Source organism: Megalops cyprinoides, chromosome 7, assembly GCF_013368585.1.
Source record: "Megalops cyprinoides isolate fMegCyp1 chromosome 7, fMegCyp1.pri, whole genome shotgun sequence".
In the NCBI taxonomy this organism is placed as follows: Eukaryota; Metazoa; Chordata; class Actinopteri; order Elopiformes; family Megalopidae; genus Megalops; species Megalops cyprinoides.
This window is the reverse complement of record NC_050589.1, coordinates 38,134,941-38,155,763: the sequence shown is the minus strand read 5'-3', so window position 1 is coordinate 38,155,763 and position 20,823 is coordinate 38,134,941. Positions and strand designations below refer to the sequence as shown.

The 20,823-nt window shown below is 40.6% G+C and overlaps 2 protein-coding genes across 2 annotated transcripts; both read left to right on the top strand.

Moving 5' to 3' along the window:
• The first annotated feature begins 3,271 nt into the window (after positions 1-3,271).
• naa10 (N-alpha-acetyltransferase 10, NatA catalytic subuni) lies at positions 3,272-10,909 on the top strand. Its single transcript, XM_036533392.1, has 8 exons — positions 3,272-3,448; positions 4,186-4,284; positions 4,383-4,441; positions 5,790-5,835; positions 7,533-7,648; positions 9,861-9,905; positions 10,224-10,308; positions 10,425-10,909. Exons 1-8 carry the CDS (start codon positions 3,428-3,430, stop codon positions 10,620-10,622), a joined length of 669 nt encoding a protein of 222 aa, XP_036389285.1. The 5' UTR covers positions 3,272-3,427; the 3' UTR covers positions 10,623-10,909.
• Positions 10,910-11,867: 958 nt separating this feature from the next.
• ssr4 (signal sequence receptor, delta) lies at positions 11,868-16,530 on the top strand. The gene is made up of 6 exons (XM_036533180.1): positions 11,868-12,050; positions 12,821-12,939; positions 13,102-13,176; positions 13,278-13,367; positions 13,481-13,546; positions 15,713-16,530. Exons 1-6 carry the CDS (start codon positions 11,996-11,998, stop codon positions 15,815-15,817), a joined length of 510 nt encoding a protein of 169 aa, XP_036389073.1. The 5' UTR covers positions 11,868-11,995; the 3' UTR covers positions 15,818-16,530.
• Positions 16,531-20,823: the final 4,293 nt, after the last annotated feature.

Below are 20,823 nucleotides of genomic sequence, written 5' to 3'. Positions count from 1 at the left end.
ATGGATTATTTAAAAGGTATACTTTATTGATAGTTCATAAACTAGACCCTCCGTTTGCAAGATAGATTACAGGACCAAATAACAGGGATGGGATACCCCACTCAGTGTCTTAAGAAAAAGGCTACCACACTTAATAAATAGGCACAACACCGCAAAGTCATAGTCAATATAGGGCACTTCTTCAAATTGCAGCCCACCCCACACAAGATAACCGCCCAGCTAGATGCGCCCCCCACAAAAAGGGAACTCCCCTATGCACGTTCAGACCCTCCCTCGGGTTGTGGCGTTTGTGGACTGCACCTCAGAGACGGGAGCTTTGTCAGGTGTATCAACAGGGGGAGAGATCGCTAAGTTTGTACCACAGCAAGCTGGAGCGGGGCGAGTAACCACTTAGCAGTGCGACGCTGCTATCCTGACCCCACTACCTAAACTAAGCCGTTTTCGCACATGAACTCCGGACAAATGTCTGGAGAATCGGGTCCGGAAATTGGCCGGAATTGCCCTTTCACACATGTAGCACACAACAGGAGATTGTCCATGACAGACGCGTTCACACCTACTGGAAATATTCTGGTTTGGTTTAGGTGAGGGATGGCGCCTGGATAGAGCGTGCAGGAGGCAGGACATGACGCAAAAAGTACGCTGAGTACGCAGTGGCTGTATTCGAAACCGCCTACCGCATACTGTGTACTACACAAGTATATACTGCATAGGCTACTGCATGCTATTTTTCAGTGTAGTACCCACTATGCGACCATTAATAATTACATTTGTATGTTACATTGTCGCTTGAAATCATTGCGAGTTTAGAAACGTCCAGATTTCCTTGTGGTATTTTCCAGTTAGACGCCACTCGCATTCTCACGAGTGAAAAGTATTGACGAGTTCATGAAAAGCATTTGCGAGTTAGTGCTTTCTTTTCAATGTCTTACCTTTCGGTGGTGCGGGCACATAATGTGGCACGGAGGAGGAGAAGTCGAACATAGCTATTGTACTCTTGGGTAGCCTATAAAAAAATAACACATGGCCATCCAAATGGTGCTACCGGTACACATAATTTATTATTAAGTAAATAAATACTGTAATTGTGTAGTGTGTGGATTGTGTGTGTAGATTGCGTTTCATAGACGATCTGGCAACTTGGTAACGTCAGACAAACATACAAAACGGATCAGTGTATGACGATTATGAAATTATGTTTTACATGTATCTCACCATAAAATGCTGGCAGTATAGATATATTTTCATAATTGTGTAGGGGAGATTGTCTGGAATCTAGCAATATCAGAACCATGATGGTGGGATACTGTATGACCTAACGATTTGAAAAAAATATGTGCGGAGTGCCTAGTGAAATAAATGTCATTGTTTTATTCACTGAAGTCTTGTCACTGAATCATTGGATGAAGAATGTGTTTTATTTTATGAAAACCCGCGCACGTCTTTTGACCACAACTTTTGTATCATTGCAATGAAAAGCAAATACATTATTTTGTGTTTATTTGTCACAAAGTGGGATGTAATGTCAGCCCTGTGTTGGAGACAATGCAGAAATTTGCTGTGATTTCAAAACCAGATTACTCGACAATGATTTGTCGCACAGAGAAACAACTAGTATTGGAAAGAGTAAGACCTGCTGTTTATTTTGATTAGATTAGATAGGCAACGAGATGCAGTTAGCATCTAACCAGAAGTGCAGTAAGCAGCAAGTGCAGAGGATATATTACAGTTATATGTATGTACAGTATACGATGACTGCTATGGACATTTTTTTGTACAGATGGATATATACAATGTGATATGTGATAGGGATTTAGGGATATTTTGATATCTGCGATCGCTAGCGATCGTGACTTATTCAACCGAGAAGGAGGAGTGTGAAAATGAGTGAAGAAATTAGCAAAGATATTACTTTGCAGAAGTTAGATCTGTCTTCATAATGTGATTACTTCGGTATGTACAAATATGCGACTAGCATCATTACAAAGCTCCGGTTCCGTTCTTTCTTGTGATATATATTCCATATCTGTGCAATGACGACTTAATGAGTAATTCAAACAAGAGTAATGGGGGTGGAGATGGATGCAGAGCTGCATGCAGATTGTAACTATGATTAAATGTTATGTAAATTCAAAATTATTTTTCTCGCCAACACTTCCTCGCATAGACAAGCAACTAGCATTGTTAGCAATGAATAGGCTATCCTATTGAATTTGGATGCAGGCTGCGTCTGTCAGGCTTTAAGACATTTTTAGTGACAATTGCAAGTGACAAATAATTTTTTTAAGATTTTTCCAGAGCCCACCCTTTCAGTGTGTCTCAAGTGTCAATCAAGGGGTCTCGGACACCCGAGACCCCCGTATTTCGCACCCTGAATGAAAGGCAGAAGAAGACAAAGTTGAAGAAGGAGCAGATGTAGTTATAAATTGAAAAGGATGAATTTAAGGTTATCCAACCAGAACAGACCTGTGGTGATAAATATTATTTGCATTTCAAAATATTACCATTATAATGCAGTATTGTTCTTACTTGCATTTAATTTATGCAGTCAAATCAGTTACATTCATATGGAGTGATGGTCTTGCTGGTGTGCCTTAAGGTGTTGGCCAAAGCTCTTTATAATAAGTCAAAATGAGCAAATGTAGCTATCAACTGGATATGCTATCCAGACAGGACAGATCACTAATAAAAAGCATTATTAGGGTATGCTACTGGAGAATTTCGAACGATGTAATTTAATTAAGATGAACAAGACGCAGAAAACGGAGTGGCATATAAATGAGTGCAAAATGATCCGAGAATGAGGTCAAAATGATCAATTGTCATGTGGTTTTACGTAGATATGAAAGGTTATATTGTAAAAAGTAAGTATTTGTGAAGCTCTTAGGGTCATTGTGGTTATTCGTTTAGAACAATTTACTTTAATTGTTATCAGCAAATTTCAGTGCGATGCTAAGCCTAAGTAGGGCTTATTGATTAATTGCTTCTTCGATTCCATTTTTCTGATCCTGAATCATCGAATCGAATGTTCTGATCTGAATCGAACATGTTGACCCTGTTCGCTGAAAATACACCTGAATTAGAATTACGTATACATGGCCCCACCTACACTAACTTTCTCACTGGATATTTTTCACATTTATCAAATTATAATATCGTTTTCTATTGGATACACAAGTGTCATTCTATATAAAGGAGATATGATTGGTCTTCCTGTCTCGATTGTCACTTAACGCTTTTGAGAATCGTTGGAAGGCGGGGTTCCTTTTTCACACGATTTCCGGTTCGGCGCCTGAGTGTGGATTTGATGTAACATTTTCGTCGTGCTGATTGGTATTAGCTAGTAACCTAATATTGTTGATAGATTTTTTTTTATTGTGCGCCTCAGTTACGTTGAAGAGAGGGCAAACTGCTGGACGGAGAGAAAATGAATATTCGCAATGCCAGGGTAAGCGCGCCGTACCACAACGGAAAAGCTGACCATCAGCGTTTACCAAACTGGGCCATGGGGACTACAGCCAGCTAACTGTATCTGACAGTTTCAGAGAGTGAACTTGCCGGAAAGCTAGACAAGCTAGCTAAGGCACTGGGGCTGCGCTCCGTTGACGAAGTGGTTAACGTTAATTTAAAGTAAAAAGCAAATGCTGTGGCGCTGTAGAATTGTAATGTTTCAGTCCGAATGAACTGATTGGTGGATAACACATGGACTGTTCAGTAGTTCGTAAATTAGCCTAAAATCAGTCGACAACTTACCTAGGTAGGGAAAAACCTAGTGTTTCCCGATCTAGCTAGCTAGCTTCTTAGCTACTAAACTAACTAGCAACTTATCACTCATCACGATTTCCATTCCCTTTGGCGAAGCGTGGTTGTAGCCATGTCAATGCCAGCTGTAGTTAGCTGGCAAGCTAATACTGTAGTTGTGTTGAAGTGGTTCCTGTTTAGTATGTGAATTATCGCCACGTTTCTCTCAGTGATAGCTACCGATATTTGTGCTTTGATGTACAAACCAGAACATGTAGTTAACTCGCTTTCTGTATGTCAGTCTTCGACGCATCATTAGCCTCTCATGTCGTGGATGGAAGGATTCAGACTGACTCTGTGAGCAAGCCAGTTATTCATTGTTGTCAAAACGTTTTAGAACATTGAAATAAAAACTAACGTATCCCCCACCTCTCTGTCTCTTAGCCTGAAGATCTGATGAATATGCAGCACTGTAACTTGCTGTGTCTTCCAGAGAATTACCAAATGAAATACTACTTCTATCACGGCCTATCCTGGCCCCAGGTCTGTAGCGAAATAATTATTTTATCATCACTCTGTGTCAGTACAGTAGCATTTCTTTTCAGTGTTCATTCAGATCAACTACTTCTTTTCTGTTTCAGCTCTCCTATATAGCTGAAGACGAGAATGGAAAAATAGTGGGATATGTTTTGGCCAAAATGTGAGTTTTTGTATTTTGTTTTATCTTTTGTGTTTCCTCTCTCCTTTTCTGGTCGTCTTTGTCTGTTTGCCAGCCATCTGAGTTTTGTACTGAATCTCTCTGAAGTCTCTCTCTGTTTTTTTCTGTTATGAAGTTTATGAATACATAATTTGTGTATAATAAGATGGTAAATAAATAAGATGGAAATACACAGTTAAGATTAAGAAAATTATTTATGCTACCATTTGACATATACTAACGTCTTACTGATTTTTTTCCACTGTTCCCCATCTTATGGGAGTGTAGAGAGGCTGGCAAAAAAAAACATGAACAGAAAGATCAAATATTCAAAGAGATAATTTAGTTTTTAAAAACTAACAAACAAAAGGAACCAGCCTCAGCACATGGGTGACCGCAGAGAAAAAAGTGAGCTGTCCTGGTCTCCAGCCATATACTTGTATTTAATATGGCTTTAATTAGGCAGGTATGGCTCATAAACCAATGGCTGGTTGTCTACAGTTAAATTACACATAATGAGAAGTTACAACTGACAATTAAACAACTAGCCTATTTGGAACAAAGTTGATGGTATGAGGTCTGTCTGTTACACATGTAGTACAAGGATCCCTAACATTCAAATTTTAAACAATAAGAAAACATGATTGATACCACAGTGACATGACATTACATTACATTATTAGCATGTAGCAGACGCTCTTGTCGAGAGCGACTTGCATTGATTACAGTTTTTACAATGTTATCCATTTATATAGCTGGGTATTCACTGACACGGTTGTGGGTTAAGTACCTTGCCCAAGGTTACAGCAGCAGTGCTCCAGCGGGGAATTGAACTGGCCTTTTGGTTATGATTTCTGCTCCTTAACCACTAAACTGTACTGCTGCTGCTGCAGCCATTCTGGGGACAGACAACAGCTCCTTCTTCACAGGGAGGCAGCTACATACAGTGTGATGCTCATAATCTTGAGCAGCTTCCTTCTGTTCCTCTCCCAGAATTTTCTTCTCCCAGAATTTTGAGTTTTCCCATAGATGCCTCGATCAGTCTCTGTGGCCAGGTTCTGCTTGATGTGACCATTAGGGTGCTATTTGCTTAAGTGCTTTTGTGTGTGAATCCCAGTTGGTGATGTGTGTGTGTTGTGTTATAGTATGGTTGTTTGGCAATGTATTGGTTTTGAGTTATCCTGTGGCTATTGGCTTAATTCTGCTCTGTAATTTGCTTGCTTTCTCATGTTTACATGAAGATGTCTTTGCAAATGTATGCATGCATAGTGTCTGTTAGGTGTTCATGCTGTTTTTAAAAGTCTACTGCAAGTAGATCCCAAAACATATCTTTCTCTCTCTCTTTGTCTAGGGAGGAAGACCCAGATGATGTACCTCATGGACACATCACATCTCTGGTGAGTGTTACCCTGCCCCTCTCACTTTCTGCATACTCCCTTTCATAGTGGCACAATCTTGCTTTTTAGCAATGAACATTTGTCTTGATGGATTGTGGGTAAAGTGTAGTGAAGTGTCTGTGGCAGCACGCAGCATGTTCACTCATCTTAGTTGGATGCATCTAACCAGTTCCAAAGAGTAACGCTGACAGGAGTGCACATTGCCAGATTATCCCCAGTATTTGTACCAGATCATAATTTATTCTGAGCATTGACGGCTGTGAGTTTTGGCAGGGAGAACAACATGAGAGATGGATAATTATTCCAGAAAAAAACAATGGGCCTCTGCCTAAACATATTTGCCACACGTAGCCTAAGATCCATGTCTGTGTGTTGTATTTAACTTCCTCCCCTGTGCATATTAGCTAGTAAAATGGGTTGTTTAAACTAACAAGAATTATTCCCAGGCCTATGCCCTGTGTATTTCTCTAATCTGTTTTGTTTTGGCTTACTCGCACCTCTTAACTGACACTGATGCTGTTGTGAAAAGGAAAAGAAAATAAACAACTTTAAAAGTCAGAGAAGGCTGTGTTTCCAATGCTGGAGATCACTAGTCCTACCAGGTTTTGAGTGCAAGAACCAGGTGGTAGTGGTGTAATGGACCGCAGTTGATCCGTGATCCGTACGGATCGCCCCCCACGGTTCGGCACGCATGTAAACCGCAGATTAATTGCAAAGTTTAACCATAATAGTGTGAAATACAGTTTTACTGCCGCTGTTACTTTTTAAAGTAATAATTCCCTAAATCTCGATGCAGAGTTGCAGTGAAAAGATACAAGCGCCATTTTAAAAAAACCAGCAACCTTACTTAGCAGAAGCGTTGCGAAGACGAAGGCTGCATCCGAAATCGCTCACTCACTCACTATTCACAGTCATACAATAAATGAACAATTTTCTGGATATAGTTTTATGTTAGCTAGTTTATTCAAACATTTGTATGAACATCTTTGTGTCTAACTGTGCCAGCTAGCTAGCTAAGTGACTAGTTAGTTGCAACTGACATTACCTGCTAGCTAGATAATACCGCTACCTATCTAGCTATCACTAGCTAATTTAATGAAAGAACTAGCATCCAGCTTCATCTGTTCATATTAGTTGAAACTAATGTTAGCTAGCTAGCTGGCAGTTAAGTCCAACAATCAACTGTAAAATGTATATATGCACTATATTGTGAATAGGGAGCGATTTCGGACACAGCTGAAGAGCAGCAGAACAAGCGCTCGGAATTTACGTCGCAGTCGAAGCTGTCGCAATATTGCAGACTCATGAGTCCGGTGGTTCCTACACTACAATGGAAGTCACGGCTACGACAAAAGCAAAAGTTCCTTGCTCTAAGTGTTCTTTAAGTTCTTTAAGTAATAAATGGAAAGCAAAGTTATATTTCACTCAAAAACCGCGGTACGATCCGAACTGTGAGTTGTGTGATCCGTTGCACCCCTACCAGGTGGTGTGGTCGTTTAGGATCTAGGCTTGTAGCCAATGTGTTGCGCAAGTGTGATTCTTAGGTTGGGCATCTTCGATGCTTAAACTGAGGTGCTTCTACTCAGCATCAAATGAATAATATCTTCATTGTATGTGGATTGTTTTCACCTGGTGTGCAGCTGTAGAAATTGTCAATATGTGAAATACAAGCTGGGTAGTTGTCCTATGTTCCGTAGGCAGTCAAGCGGTCCCACAGGCGTCTGGGTTTGGCTCAGAAACTGATGGACCAGGCCAGCCGAGCCATGATTGAAAACTTCAATGCAAAATACGTCTCTCTGCATGTCCGTAAAAGGTATTTCCTTAGGGTTGCATTGTGTGACATCTTGACTGCTCATGTGGACTGAAAAGTCCACAATTCCACAACAGACTTGAAAGTATGGTCAGGCCTGGTTTATGATATGTTTTCCATCATATACTGCTACACCCATGTAAAATTAACTCATATAAAATAATAACATATATAATATTAAGATCCAAAATGTGGTCAAGTGATCATATTCAGTTACATTTGCCCCTCTATCAGAATATCTAGAAGCTTAATCTTAGGCATACTTTAAATGGTAAATAATGTGTATATCATTGGAGAAATGCAGAACAGATAAGTGTTAGTGTGACTACAGTTAAGGTTATTACTTTTTAAATTTGTTCTGTTACAAAAAGTCTAATCCAGCAACTTGAGGGCAAATGAATTGAAAGTGTTGTGGTTATTAGATTGTTGGGTGGTAGGTAAAACCTAGGTCAGTTTTTCTCAAAAATCAAGTTACTTGAAGGACTCTGGCTGTTAATTCTGAATTAAAATGAAAGTCTCTTTGAATCTTATTTAATTTCAACTCCACAATAAATTTGTAATGTGTTGTCTTATTGGTGTGACTACACTGCTAATACAGTTGAAAACAAGCAGAATATTTTTAATTGCCAAATATGCAAACCTGTCCTAAGTAATTTGAATGAGTAATTAGCTTATATCTACATTAGGGGTGCAACGAATAATCGACGTGGTCGACTAAAATCGATGACCAATTTAGTTGCCAACGAATTTAATTGTCCATGAGTTGGTGACGTCATCATGTGTGTTTTTCGTGCTGACTCGGAATGCTCAGACATGTAGCCTAAGCTACGTTGCTTTACTGGAGTGAACAATAGAGATGGCAACACCGTCACGACCAAAGACCTTAAAAGTGTGGCAGCATTTCACTCTTAACCCTTTCGCACGTAATTTATTTTTTATGCTACGTAGCGCACGTATTACATGGTTTGTTATATTTCCATCAGCGCTATTAACTTCTCATAGTTTTCAGTTAGCATTTGCTATATTTTTAATGTTAAATCGCTGTTTCCTCTAGCTAAAATTAGCTAGAATTTTTCCAATCTAGTTTTCTAATTGCACCAGTTTTAGCATGTACGTGTTAAACAGCTAATCACACCGGTGTGACTGTACGCGTGCAAGAGCTCACTCTGCCAAGAAGATTGTGAACTGCAACATTTGCAAACCTGACCTTGCCTGGCATGGGAGCACTTCAGTCATGCTTGAGCCTCTGTAGGTGGCACGCTGGCTCTCTGGATGATGAAGACTCGTCTCGTTAAGTTAGCTAGCTAGCATAGCCAATGTTAAAGTTAAAAGCCATGTTACTTCACGTTATGAGCTGTAACGTTTTCTATTTTGAAATACAATTTCTCTTGATCAATAAATTATTAATGATGTTGAACATACAGTGTAGCAAATAATAACCTATTATTCACAACGACCCTGTTCTTATTCCAAATGTGCCCTTACTTTACAATGTTAAACCAGAGCCCATCTGATATTTAGAAATTCTCTGTTTAAATGTTGCATCATTGTCATGGCGATGTTTATAGCTGGAGATAGTGATGCTGCAGAGTGCACAAGTTTAGAGAACACCGGAGAATTTGATACTTTTTAAATTGCGACAGATTTCTACAACTCGTGTCTATGCGTGTGTGCCCAATGTGAATTGCATTCGAATTAGTTCAAACGAGTTATGGGTTTGTTGGATCTCGTAATGCTACCATGGATGGCTTTCTTCAAAGGAAGCAGACTTGTACTCCCCAGCAAGCAACTGCCCTCACGGAATTAGTCCTAGTAACCAGTCATCAAAAGACGTATTTTTTAATGAAGTTCTCATCTTTATTGTTAATTAGCATATGCCTAAAACAACCTCAAGCTCAATTTAAGTCTATAGATAAATAAGAGCCATTGTGTGATTCATAATCCAAATAGTTGATTATTTGTTTCAATAATCGATAGATTATTCGACTGTCAAAATAGTCGTTAGTTTTAGCCCTAATCTGCATAATAGATAAGAAGTTTACTTGATGTCATAAATGTATGATGTGTACACTTTTTGCAAACATTTTTCTGTAAATGCCTTATAATGGAATAGTTGCACAGGTTGGAACTACTTGTCAATAAATTTGGGCGTAGACGAAATGTTTTATGTATTATGCAAATGTAGACGTTAATCTCCTCTCTTTTCCTCTCATAGTAACCGAGCGGCATTGCACCTTTACTCCAACACGCTAAAATTCCAGTGAGTGTAACTGTTTTTGAATTCCAGGGTGTGTGTGGTCTTTAAGAATTCTAGTGAGTGTGAATGTTTTATTATTCCAATTAATGTGTAAGCCCTGAAATGTGAGCTATTTACAATATAAACACCTTGTTGCAACATATGTCTTGATCAGCATCCCCATCAACCTCTAGCCATCACAATTCTCTCTGTCTAATAGTGCAGTATTTCCTTTTTCCCCATCATGACTTTCTCTCTGCCTCTTACTACAATGTCCTCTGTTTCCCACCATTAACATCCTCTACCTCTGAATGTAGTGTGCTCTCTCCCCTTTTCTTACAGAATTAGTGAGGTAGAACCCAAGTATTATGCTGATGGTGAGGATGCGTATGCCATGAAGAGAGACCTGGCGCATATGGCTGATGAGGCAAGTTTGTCAGCCACAACCAAAATGTTCACTGTCTTAAGTGACTTATAGCAGTGACCTCTGTGGCCAGTCTTTCAGTTATGTGTATTAATGTTGTTTTTCCTTCCCTCTTACAGTTACGGAGGCCAGGTGTACGTGTATGGGGTCCAGATGCCCCCCCAGCTCAGGGCCTCTCTGCCCCAGGGCACTCTGGGAAGCTGGAGGAGCAGGAGAGGGAGGGAGAGCGAGATAGTGGGGGAGAGAGTAAAGAGCTGAGTGAAGTCAGTGAGGCTACAGAGAGCACAGACATCAAAGACTCCTCCTCTGACTCCTAATGACATGTCCCATTATAGCAGTCTGTTGCTCTTACACCTGATCCCTGTCCTGTGCACTGATCTCCCATAGTGCTTTCTCTTTGGTTCCTGTCTCATTCACTGAGGTCTGATTAGCCCTTGCACCTCTCCTCACACTCTTTAGACACACACACACACAGTGACACCACAGATCAAGAGAACAGTGAAGATTTCATGTACATTTTGTGCAAAAACTGCTTCTGACTGTGAAACAAACTGTTCTGTGTGAATAAAATGATTTCTTTTATCTTGTTGCCACTTTGATTTTGCCACACATTTATCTGTTTTGAAAATTGCTATTGCTATCTGTTCTGAAATTTGCTATTAAATGAATGGTAACTTTATTGTGTTTTTATATTTGCTATTTGTTCAATATGAGATTGCAACTACAGGGACATGATATGGCAAATAAATATTGCCATGAAATGTGTATGAACTGGAAACATTTTGGTTATTATAGACTGGCACATCTATCACATCCTGTCCCAGTCCTCTTCTGCTTGGCTAATTCATTGATTTTCATCATGCTGAGACATTTTTTGTTGAAATGTCAGTGTGGGGCTTTATAGTAAAGCTATTGTTTAGCATAGATATTTAATAAAGGTCACAGCCCATATGCAGTAAGCTTGGACATTACAGAAATGGACAACTGAGATACCAATTCACAACATTTTGGATTTAACTTTTATTATGTATATCCTACTGCTAATGTGATTAATTGTTACAATGTTCTGTGGCATGTTAACAAACTAAGAACCTTGGAGCATACATCTCATCTTTCTAGATCTTCTGGAGTTTGTGTCTTTACACTGTACATCACTTAATGCTACACCCATGGATGAAAGGGGGGTTACTAACTCCAGGCAAATGGGAATTCTTAAATGCAGTGCATTGGAAGTAGCCTCACAAATGACTTTAGTGGTTACAACATTAGTACATGAAAACACAATAACACACTGTGTTCTGTTGTATTGACAGGTGTAAGGGAAACACACTTTTGGATTGTTCTATTAATCATATGACTGTGGATGTGAATGTCCTCTATCTTACCACCTCGGTTGATGGCTTGAAAAAAAGAATATGGCTTGAACCCTCGATGTCTGACCTCACCGTCTATCATGTACTGGAAGGTTGGGAAAACAGTTTTGGTCCTTTTAGCGTTCCGTACACACAGATGACGTGTACTTCCGCTCTCGCGGTCAGAGTTTATCCCAGACATCATTGCGCGCCCACAGCTGAGGTGGCCCTTTCCGAACAGGTTAGGACAGGAAGGGAGGCGAAATTGTGCTGTCGTGTCCTGTGAGAACGAAATCTCTCAGCGTGGCAACTATTGAAAGGTGTTAAGATAAGCAAGGATGAAGATGATACGGATCTTTGCATTGTTGGCTATTTTTATCGGTCTTTCTGCAGGTAAGAAACTATTAAGCATGCGACTTACATTGCTCGTTTGGCGAGTGATCTACGTCAACAACGGCCCATGATCATCAGGCAGTTAAGTTTTACATATCTTTACATTCTAGTTTTTTGTGGCTTACTACCATGTAATGATGCGGTTAATTAAGTCGCTAGGTAGACAGTTGCCGTTAATTTCCCTGTTTGACAGAAAGAACATTGCTATACTGGCTAGGTGGTATGGTTAGTGAACTCATATATTCCTTTAAACCCTCTTTAAATCGTCTAAAGATGCTGGACACTAGTGTGAAAGCATGTTGTGTAAGTGGAAATTATGTTATCAAAGGAATTATGGTAATTGGGGGTAAAGTAAGGCTGAATTCCTGAATTAGTTAAGACTTTGGTGGGGGCTTGTCGCGTTGTAATGCTGAACAAAGTTCTGTAGAGATTAACGTGATCATCTGTGTGCGGACAGGCTGATAAGTACCCATGACACAGTAAACGAAGTGAAACCATTCGGAAAATGTAAACAACTACCATCTAATTGGGTTTTGACGCGTTTTCCTCTTTAAATTAAATAAGTAAATATGGTTATTTTGTCTGACCAAGGGCAGCTGTAACGGTCAAACTCACCGCAAACTGGTTGCTCATGTCATTGCTTGAGGTTGATCATAACCACTCAATGAATAATAATTGGTATGGCCCACAATACGTTACTTGTGAGATATACTCAGTGTTCCTGAGACAATGCCAGTTTTTGTGTAACGATGTCCCAACGTCCTTCGCAGCTGAGAGCTGCACAGACCCCGTCATTACCCCTTCCTCCTACACGACAACAGACGCCGTCATCGCCTCGGAGTCGGTCTTTATCGTGGAACTTAGCCTGGTGTGCGCCAATGGAGCTCAGGTACCACACCTCATCCTCTCTCTCTCTCTCTCTCTCTCTCTCTCGCTCTCGCTCTCTCTCCACGTTTAGAGTGTATCTTCCTTCTCATGTTCCCATGCATTTGAAGTTGTTTGTGGTTTTGTGGAAATTATTCAAATGTGGACATCTCTCTCTCTCAACTAGAGTGTGGCCCTGTATGCTGATGTGAACGGGAAGCAGTTTCCTGTGACCAGAGGCCAGGATGTAGGAAAGTACCAGGTATGATTCTCATCCATTCTATCCATATGTGCATTTTTTGTAACGGTTTTGTTGTCATAGACTATATTACCTTGTTACATTGGTCATCTGTACACCTCCAGGTGTCCTGGAGTGTCCCTCACAAGCAGGCCAGTTCTGGGACATACCAAGTCAAATTCTTTGATGAAGAGTCTTACAGTGCACTGCGCAAGGTATGCTACTGAGAGAGTATGCCCCCCTGTATGTCCTACCCCTGTGTGCGTGTCACACCATTTCCTGACTGTGATTACACAAGTGTGACAGTAAATCTGTATCTCCATCTCAGGCCCAGAGGAACAATGAGGATGTGGACTCTATCAAGCCTCTCTTCTCTGTCAATGTGGATCACAGGGTGAGAACCGGACGCTGGCAGTGATACTCACTTCCACATGCACGCCCTCGGGTCCAAGTACTAAAGCTCTGAACTACACTACTGTGGTGGCAGGTTGTCAGCTGTTTAAAAATAATCGTCAACACATACTGAAACCCTGACTTGTTTTTCTAGAGGGGAAACCAAAACCATAGAATTGAATACTCACCTTTGAATGTATGTACAAATAGAAAAATAACCAAATAGTGCTTGTAATTCCAAAATATTAGCTTTAGGTGCACAACACTGTATCTTCTGGCAAGGGCAATCATAATTTTCCCTACAATATAGTAAAACAAAAAAGTGCTTACATGAATAGGATAAATTACTCATAGCACAGTTGTGTTGTTTATCCAAACTGATGTCACTCAGTCTGATTTCAAGACTTTGATGGATAAGACAACTTGATATCTTGGAAAAAACCTTCACACTAGCTGACCTGACCTGACAGTTATCAGATGGGGGAGTGTTGGACTAGGTGATCATAATGTGTGAATGGACAGCAGCATCAGAGCTGTGCAGTGAAAGCAGGTCATTATCAGATTACTAGTGGTTGATTGGCTTCCATGTTCTCGCATCCCTGACAGCAGAAGAGATGGTCTATAAGGAGAGTGAATCAGGATACATCAGGTCAAGTCCTGGAAAGGCTGTAAAAAGTTGTCCTGGAGGTCTCTCTCAATCATGTGATTGAAGAGGCTGTCATTGTGTTGAGAAAATGGGCATACTTCCATTCTGTCAGCCAATGAACATGTCCAATTTGCTGCAAAACAGTTCACCATGATTGCTTGTATTGGCCATTGATTTGTCCTGTTCCTGCTGTGAGTGTCTTTGTTCAGGTGCACAGTGATTTAAATTAGGAACCACAAAGCTCTGCTGCACTTCATTTAGCACCTCTAGAAACTGCGCAAATGTTCCTTTCTCCTCACAAAACGTGGTAATACACCAGCAAAGTTAAGCATCTCCTCAGGATGTTGCCCCAAATCAGCCAGCATGCTTCAGTCTTCCTTGTGTTCAGAATGTAACTTAAACATATAAATAGAAAGTGCTGGTGATTAGCAGATAACACTTATTTGAAGTGAAGTGCTTTCACCACATTGTGCGTGGAGTCCCAAAATGTTTGAATGCCCCGCTTATTCACACAGGTCTCCTTAGTTTACAATACAGTGGGGTGTGAATCTGATCTGACTGCTGCACATGAAGGAAGGAAAAAAGTGATCCTGCAATCACCAGCCTTGCTGCTGCAGGAAGCAAGGTTTGGGAAGTTTAGGTCAAACCTTGTCGAAACAACAGTAAGGACAGAAATGTCTACTGCAGTATATCATAGGATAAAGTGCAAGCAGATCGGAATTGCTTGTCTTTGGTGAGGCACCTTACCCAATGGCATGGCTGTGCTTTTTCCATGATGTGCGCTGATTCCTTACGCACTGTGCCAAATGCCCAGCACACCCTCAGCTCAGCTTTCTGCAAATACCCACATGATCGTTACTGGGATAAGTGGGATGTGTCTCTCCACTTATGTTATCTTTTATTTTGCTGTGAGGTTCCCAGAAATTCCACACTTGTGACCAAGCACTCTTCATGGTGACATCAGCAAAGCTCTTTTTTTCCCTGCCTCACAAATTCATCTCATCTTATCAGCAGACTTTTTGTTCTGCTAACTTTGTTTCATGGATTAATATCAGTAATTACAGCATCAATGCAACACACTTCAACTTGTGTTTTAATACATAATGAAATTCAGCTAGGCTGCACACAGTTGTGATTTGGGTTGTGTTATGCTAAAGTGATGTACATGCCTGATCCCTGCTTACACTGCAGAGGGAACAGTTTCCCTGCTGCACTCTGTTCACACTGAAACACAGAGAAAGTAGTCACAACGGTTAAGGAGCTGGGCTTGAAACCAAAAGGTCTCATGCTTCATTCCCAGTTAGCACACTGGTTTTCCCACATCTGGAAGGTACTTTACTGCCTCACTAAATGTTCAGCAGTATGTGTAAATGTTCATTGTGTGTAATGTATGAGTGGATGGTGTTTTAAGTCACTTTACAGCTTAGCGCATGCTCAAATCCAATGTGGCAGTTGTTTGCATTAACACTTTGATACTGAGAGCCTGTGTTCATGAATTGTCTGTCTCTCCCATATCCACAGGGGGCGTGGAGCGGTCCCTGGGTCTCTACTGAGGTTTTGGCTGCAGCTATTGGCACCCTGGTTTACTACTTAGCCTTCAGCGCCAAGAGCACCATCCAGGCCTGAGGGCTAGACACACACACACACACACACACATCTTCATGTAAACATGAGGAGCAGACATTGACCACCCTGACCAGCTTCCAAGAACACACACGCACCTCAGCTGAGTCTGAGGAACTCGCTGTGACCAGCCTGCACAGCCCTGCCACACATCTGTTCACAGTGGTCTGTCTGTGACCTGGCCTTCATTGCCAGGAGCAGGGAGTTCAGACATAAACTCCCTAGTCATATTGACTGACACTGAGCAGCACATTGACGGACATCTCATCACCAACAGACTTGAACCGAATGGCTTTTTTTCTGGGCCAGTTACAATGAGCATTTATTTCAGTGGTTTGAAACCCCAACTTTCAAGCGCGGGGCTGAGGTGCTCTTTTAGAGCTGGAAGGGTTGTTCCCAGTCTTAGTTTAAAGCCCTGCTAAGCTCATTGCTCTTGGCCTCAGACTCTCCATCTCAAACACACATCAGCAGGGCTCACATGTACTCTCCTCCCCAATCTGACTGACGTTTTCAATGTTTGATATTTAATTAGGGGGCATTTACCCCCTCCCCATTCTTAATTTGAGCTCACAGACCATTGAATTGCTGAGCTGCAGAGAAGAAAACTGGGGGGACTTGGGAAGTCATTGTTCCTATGTTGAATCAAATAAATCATTTTTTATAATGAAAATGTTTGATGATTTGTTTTTAAATGCACTAAGTAATAAAACCAGCAAACCCACATATGCGAAAAGGTTGTGTTCATTGAGGTGTTCAAATTTACTCTCCTTGCTGCGGAGAGGGGCCTTTCAAAAGTAGGGTTGCTGCAATGCATGTCCGTATGTGGTTGGTCCCAAGTTGTTACTTGCAGTACCTTTGTTTGGACACATAGTGGCAGTTGAATACCATGCTACCAATGGTGAATGCCATTGGAATTCACATTGTGAATGAAGCGCTCTTCACTCCCTATTCCTTCATCATGAATACTCCACTCATCCTGCTGATGTTGGAAAGGGGTTTACACAAGGGAAAAAAGCCACAAGATGCAGATCAGCAGATATCTATCATAGACACATACACACCATGTTTTCATACAAATGAAACATAGTAGTTGAGTTGAAGACCATTTGGTCTTTGTGAGGCAATGGTGTGCAAACCATCAATAGTTCTGCTCTGCAGCAGTTTCAAGAATGATCAGTGATGGGAGAGTAAGCCTTAATGAGCACTATAATATATGAAGCTAACACTTGATAATTGAGAACCAGTTCAATGACTTTGCTCTCTTTAGTTACACCCTATGACTATGAACAAATAACTCCACCCACCTTTGCTACTCTCAGACTAACTCACTGAAGATTTGACATTGTCTGCACCAAAAGCTGGTTTTCACCAAAGCTTGCATTTCTGTGTATAGAGGCTTTTATGAGAATAGTGCTGGGGTGGTCATTTATGAAGCATAAAAAGTAACCTTTACATTTTTGTAAAAGGGATACATGAGCTGAAGTCACCCAAAGCATTGTGCTGTCATACATTTTTGGGGAATATTCATTACATTTCATTTATTAAAACAATAGTTTGTACCTTTAGTTCCAAATTCTACCATTTTTCTATAGTAGCTCAAGATAACATACACCATTACCCAAGCCAGCATATGCTTAGAAGGGTCTGCCTTCCTTGCATGGTGTCAATTAGTCTTGGACTATCCAGATTTAATGTGGATAATTTGTACAGCCTTAATCTTTCACCCCACCCCAAATGTGTTTATCTAACATCGTGTGCCTCAGCTAAATGCTTAGTCCCTCTCTGAATAGTCATCTCTAAGCCATTGACACTCACTGAGGTTGATTTGTTTCTGCTGAATTTGATAAGTATCTGTTTTTAGACTAGCTGTGAATGTTGTTGTGCTTATTATACACAAAGGGCAGTCCCCAGTCCCCAAAATATATTCTCTTGCCTTTCTCCCTCGCTCTCTCACACTTTTCTCTCATCTTTCCCATCTCTCTCCCCAATGACCTTTCTCTCAATGCAGTAAATAAGCTTTCTTTCCCTCAAAAGTAAAGAAATGCTTTATTGGCATGAAGTTCATTCCTTATTTCGTGAAGTTGCCTCGTGAGTTCTCCCTCATGTTCCTCTCTTCATCTCTGCTTGTCCCCCCTCATCTCATTGCTCATTTTTTCTCTGGCCTGAAAACTACTCGCAAAAAATAATCTCAGTGGGTTTGATATTTCAACAATCCCCTTCCTCTCCCTGTTCCTCCCCTGTCCTTCCAATTCCATCTCTCCTCACCCCCTGACCCCCCCCCCCCCCCCAAGACACACACAAACACACACACACACACACTCACACACACAGAGTCTAAGTGCCATAATTTTCAAATATCAGCACAATGTACCATCAAGGGTTAGAGGTTTTGTCCTCTCTTCCTGTTCAGTTCAAATACTTAACATCCAAACAAACAACAAAACTGATCCCTAGACTATTATTTTTAAAATATGAGCACTGAATAAAATTATGGTTTTGAATTGCAGTTAGAAAAAAATGAAAATTGTGAGCTTGCAGCTTGTGGAGAGGAACAGCACAATCTGGTTGAGCAGCTCACTTCCACTGGCAGTCAGATGTAGCATTGTCAACTTTGCTGATGCCTTTGATGTAATTTAATGTGGGAGAATCTCCATCTCCAAAAATACTTTATGCAGCTGTTCTTGTTAAGCCGGTCCTAAGAGGTGAGTCACTCGGATGGTTATAAAGATCCTGCTGTTTGAGCAGCAGGGAGAGACAATTTTATGTAACAGCAAAAGGTTTACTTGTGTTGTGCCATTGTACTGTGCAGTCTGTTTGGTGCTCTGGTGCACTTTCTGTTGTTTTTTTTTAGTGTCAAATGGTAGAAGGCTTTGTGCATGAGAGTGGGAAAGAGGCAGTGTTTTTCAGTGGCATATGTGTTCTTATGCTGCAGTGTGGAGCTCTGTCTTCATTTCAGTGTATTCCTCTGCACTGTTTAAGTGGCACTTGAGCTAAATGGTGAGGATTTTATTATGCTGTATTACTGTGTGCCTGTGTTATTTATGGAGCTGTCAGTTGGAGTTTTTTATGTCTCACCAGGTCAAGCAAAGTCACTGCCTGACCCTAATTGATTTTTATGAAGAGCATCACCTGTGCTTTCTCAGGCCTCCTGAGCTCAGAAATGATGGCTCTCTGATGTCCTTGTCCGATTGAGCCCTGGCAAACATCACCCTGAAAAGAAGCCATGACCTTCATGCAGAGATGCATGGATACCATCAGCATGAGCTCTCATCTTAAGAAAAAAACATAAATCATATTTCAAGGTTAGATGATGGAAGTTATTCTTCGCTTATCAGCTGCAGGTAAATGTTAAGTCATGGTCCTCTGCAACATATGGAAGAAATGTCTGTACAGGTTCCTGTTTGGTGGAAGAGTTTGGTGAGCATGTTACTCTGCAGCTGTGTGTAGATTCACACTAGCTTTGTCATGCCGTGTGTCGAGTTGTTAGATTGACAGACCGAATCCTGAGTTAAATGGGTTTTGCGGGAATTCTTTGTGGATAAAAACAAAACGAGATGTACAGCTGTACACAACTACATTTGTGTTAGCTCCAAAAGTTTCTTCTTGCTCAGGGTCTTTTAAATACAGAAACTCCAGAGTGATCCCTCTGTTTAATGCATCATCTCTCCATCATCATAATAGTCTTTTACCGCTTGTTTCAGTTACTCTCTTTAATCTATTTTTTGTACTCTGTCACTCTCTCTTTGTGCCTCTTGTGTCCACCATGCTTTCTTGAGCTCTCTTCCTCTTTCCAGCATAGCTATGGTAATGAGCAAACTGAGATGGAAGTCCCTGCCAAAGGACAGAGAGGTCTGAAAGCAGAGCTCCACCACACTCACAAATACGGTCCATCTATTGTCTATAGATCAGAGAGAGCAGAGGTCAGCCTGACCATGCTGTTCGGAGATGGAGAAGCTTTGACAGAGTGTAGGGAGAAGGACTGGACTACAGAATCCCAAAAATGCCTGCAATCTGTGGAGCCCCATTACTGAGAGAAGGAAGAGATGAACAAACATTAACACAAATGCATTGCCATGGTGGTTCCTAAGTAAATGTTTGAGGACATTTTCATCTAAATCCTTTTATTTTTTGATACATAGCTTTGGAATAAAATTGTACTTTTAATTCCATGTGTTCGTATACATAAAGACACGAGGAGTAATAACTGTGACAAAAGTCATATAAAAGGAGATAGTTTTCTGTGTGTGTATGCAGCTTGAGGGCTGATTCAATTAACCACAAAATTTTAAACCATAACAACCCCGACTAATATTCAATAACAGAAGATAGAATTATTTGTGTATCACAGTAGTTTTGTTCATTCTGCATTAAATACAGATGCCCTCTAAGTTACGACAGAGCGTGATAAATATAAAGGCCCTTACTGCTGGTCTGCCTTTAATATACTGCTGCTGTTGTTTTCCTTTCCATATTGCTATGTGATGAAACAATTAGTAGATTGAATCAGCCCTTGCTGTAAGACATTAATGAATAATCTCATTCACCCTTCATCAAATTCCTCAAATTTCCCTCGGGATTAATAAAGTATTTCTTATTCTTATCACCGAGTGCTATTGATTCCTTGGATGGTTAAAGGGATAGAGAGAACAGACTGAGACAAAGGAGTGGAGAGTGAAGGACAAAGAGGAAACCATTTCAAATTGTTAGTTGTTACATTAAGAGCAAATATTGCGTACACAGTGTGTTGGTGTGTAAAATTGTGCAGTACGTTTAAAGTGTTAAAGAATTAAAACTTTTTTTCCATTCCAGAAATGGCAAATGGTGCCACAATTGCTATTATCAGTGTATTCATGTCATTTTATCATTTACCTTTGGAATTTAATTTCAACTTTCTATAATGCTGCATCCCTGCTTTGTAGCACAGCGTTGCTGGTAATTATACCTCAACTATAATGCTTTATCACCTCATGATCTATGTTTTCAACTGTACTGTTTTCTCTTCATGTTAG

Bases quoted from the DNA above. Each gene is read 5' to 3' on its own strand.
- naa10 (XM_036533392.1), top strand. From the start codon at position 3,428: ATGAATATTCGCAATGCCAGG. The intron at 3,449-4,185 runs GTAAGCGCGCCG...TCTGTCTCTTAG, and splicing joins TGAATATTCGCAATGCCAGG to CCTGAAGATCTGATGAATAT. The intron at 4,285-4,382 runs GTCTGTAGCGAA...TTTCTGTTTCAG, and splicing joins ACGGCCTATCCTGGCCCCAG to CTCTCCTATATAGCTGAAGA.
- ssr4 (XM_036533180.1), top strand. From the start codon at position 11,996: ATGAAGATGATACGGATCTTTGCATTGTTGGCTATTTTTATCGGTCTT. The intron at 12,940-13,101 runs GTACCACACCTC...TCTCTCAACTAG, and splicing joins TGTGCGCCAATGGAGCTCAG to AGTGTGGCCCTGTATGCTGA. The intron at 13,368-13,480 runs GTATGCTACTGA...TCTCCATCTCAG, and splicing joins CTTACAGTGCACTGCGCAAG to GCCCAGAGGAACAATGAGGA.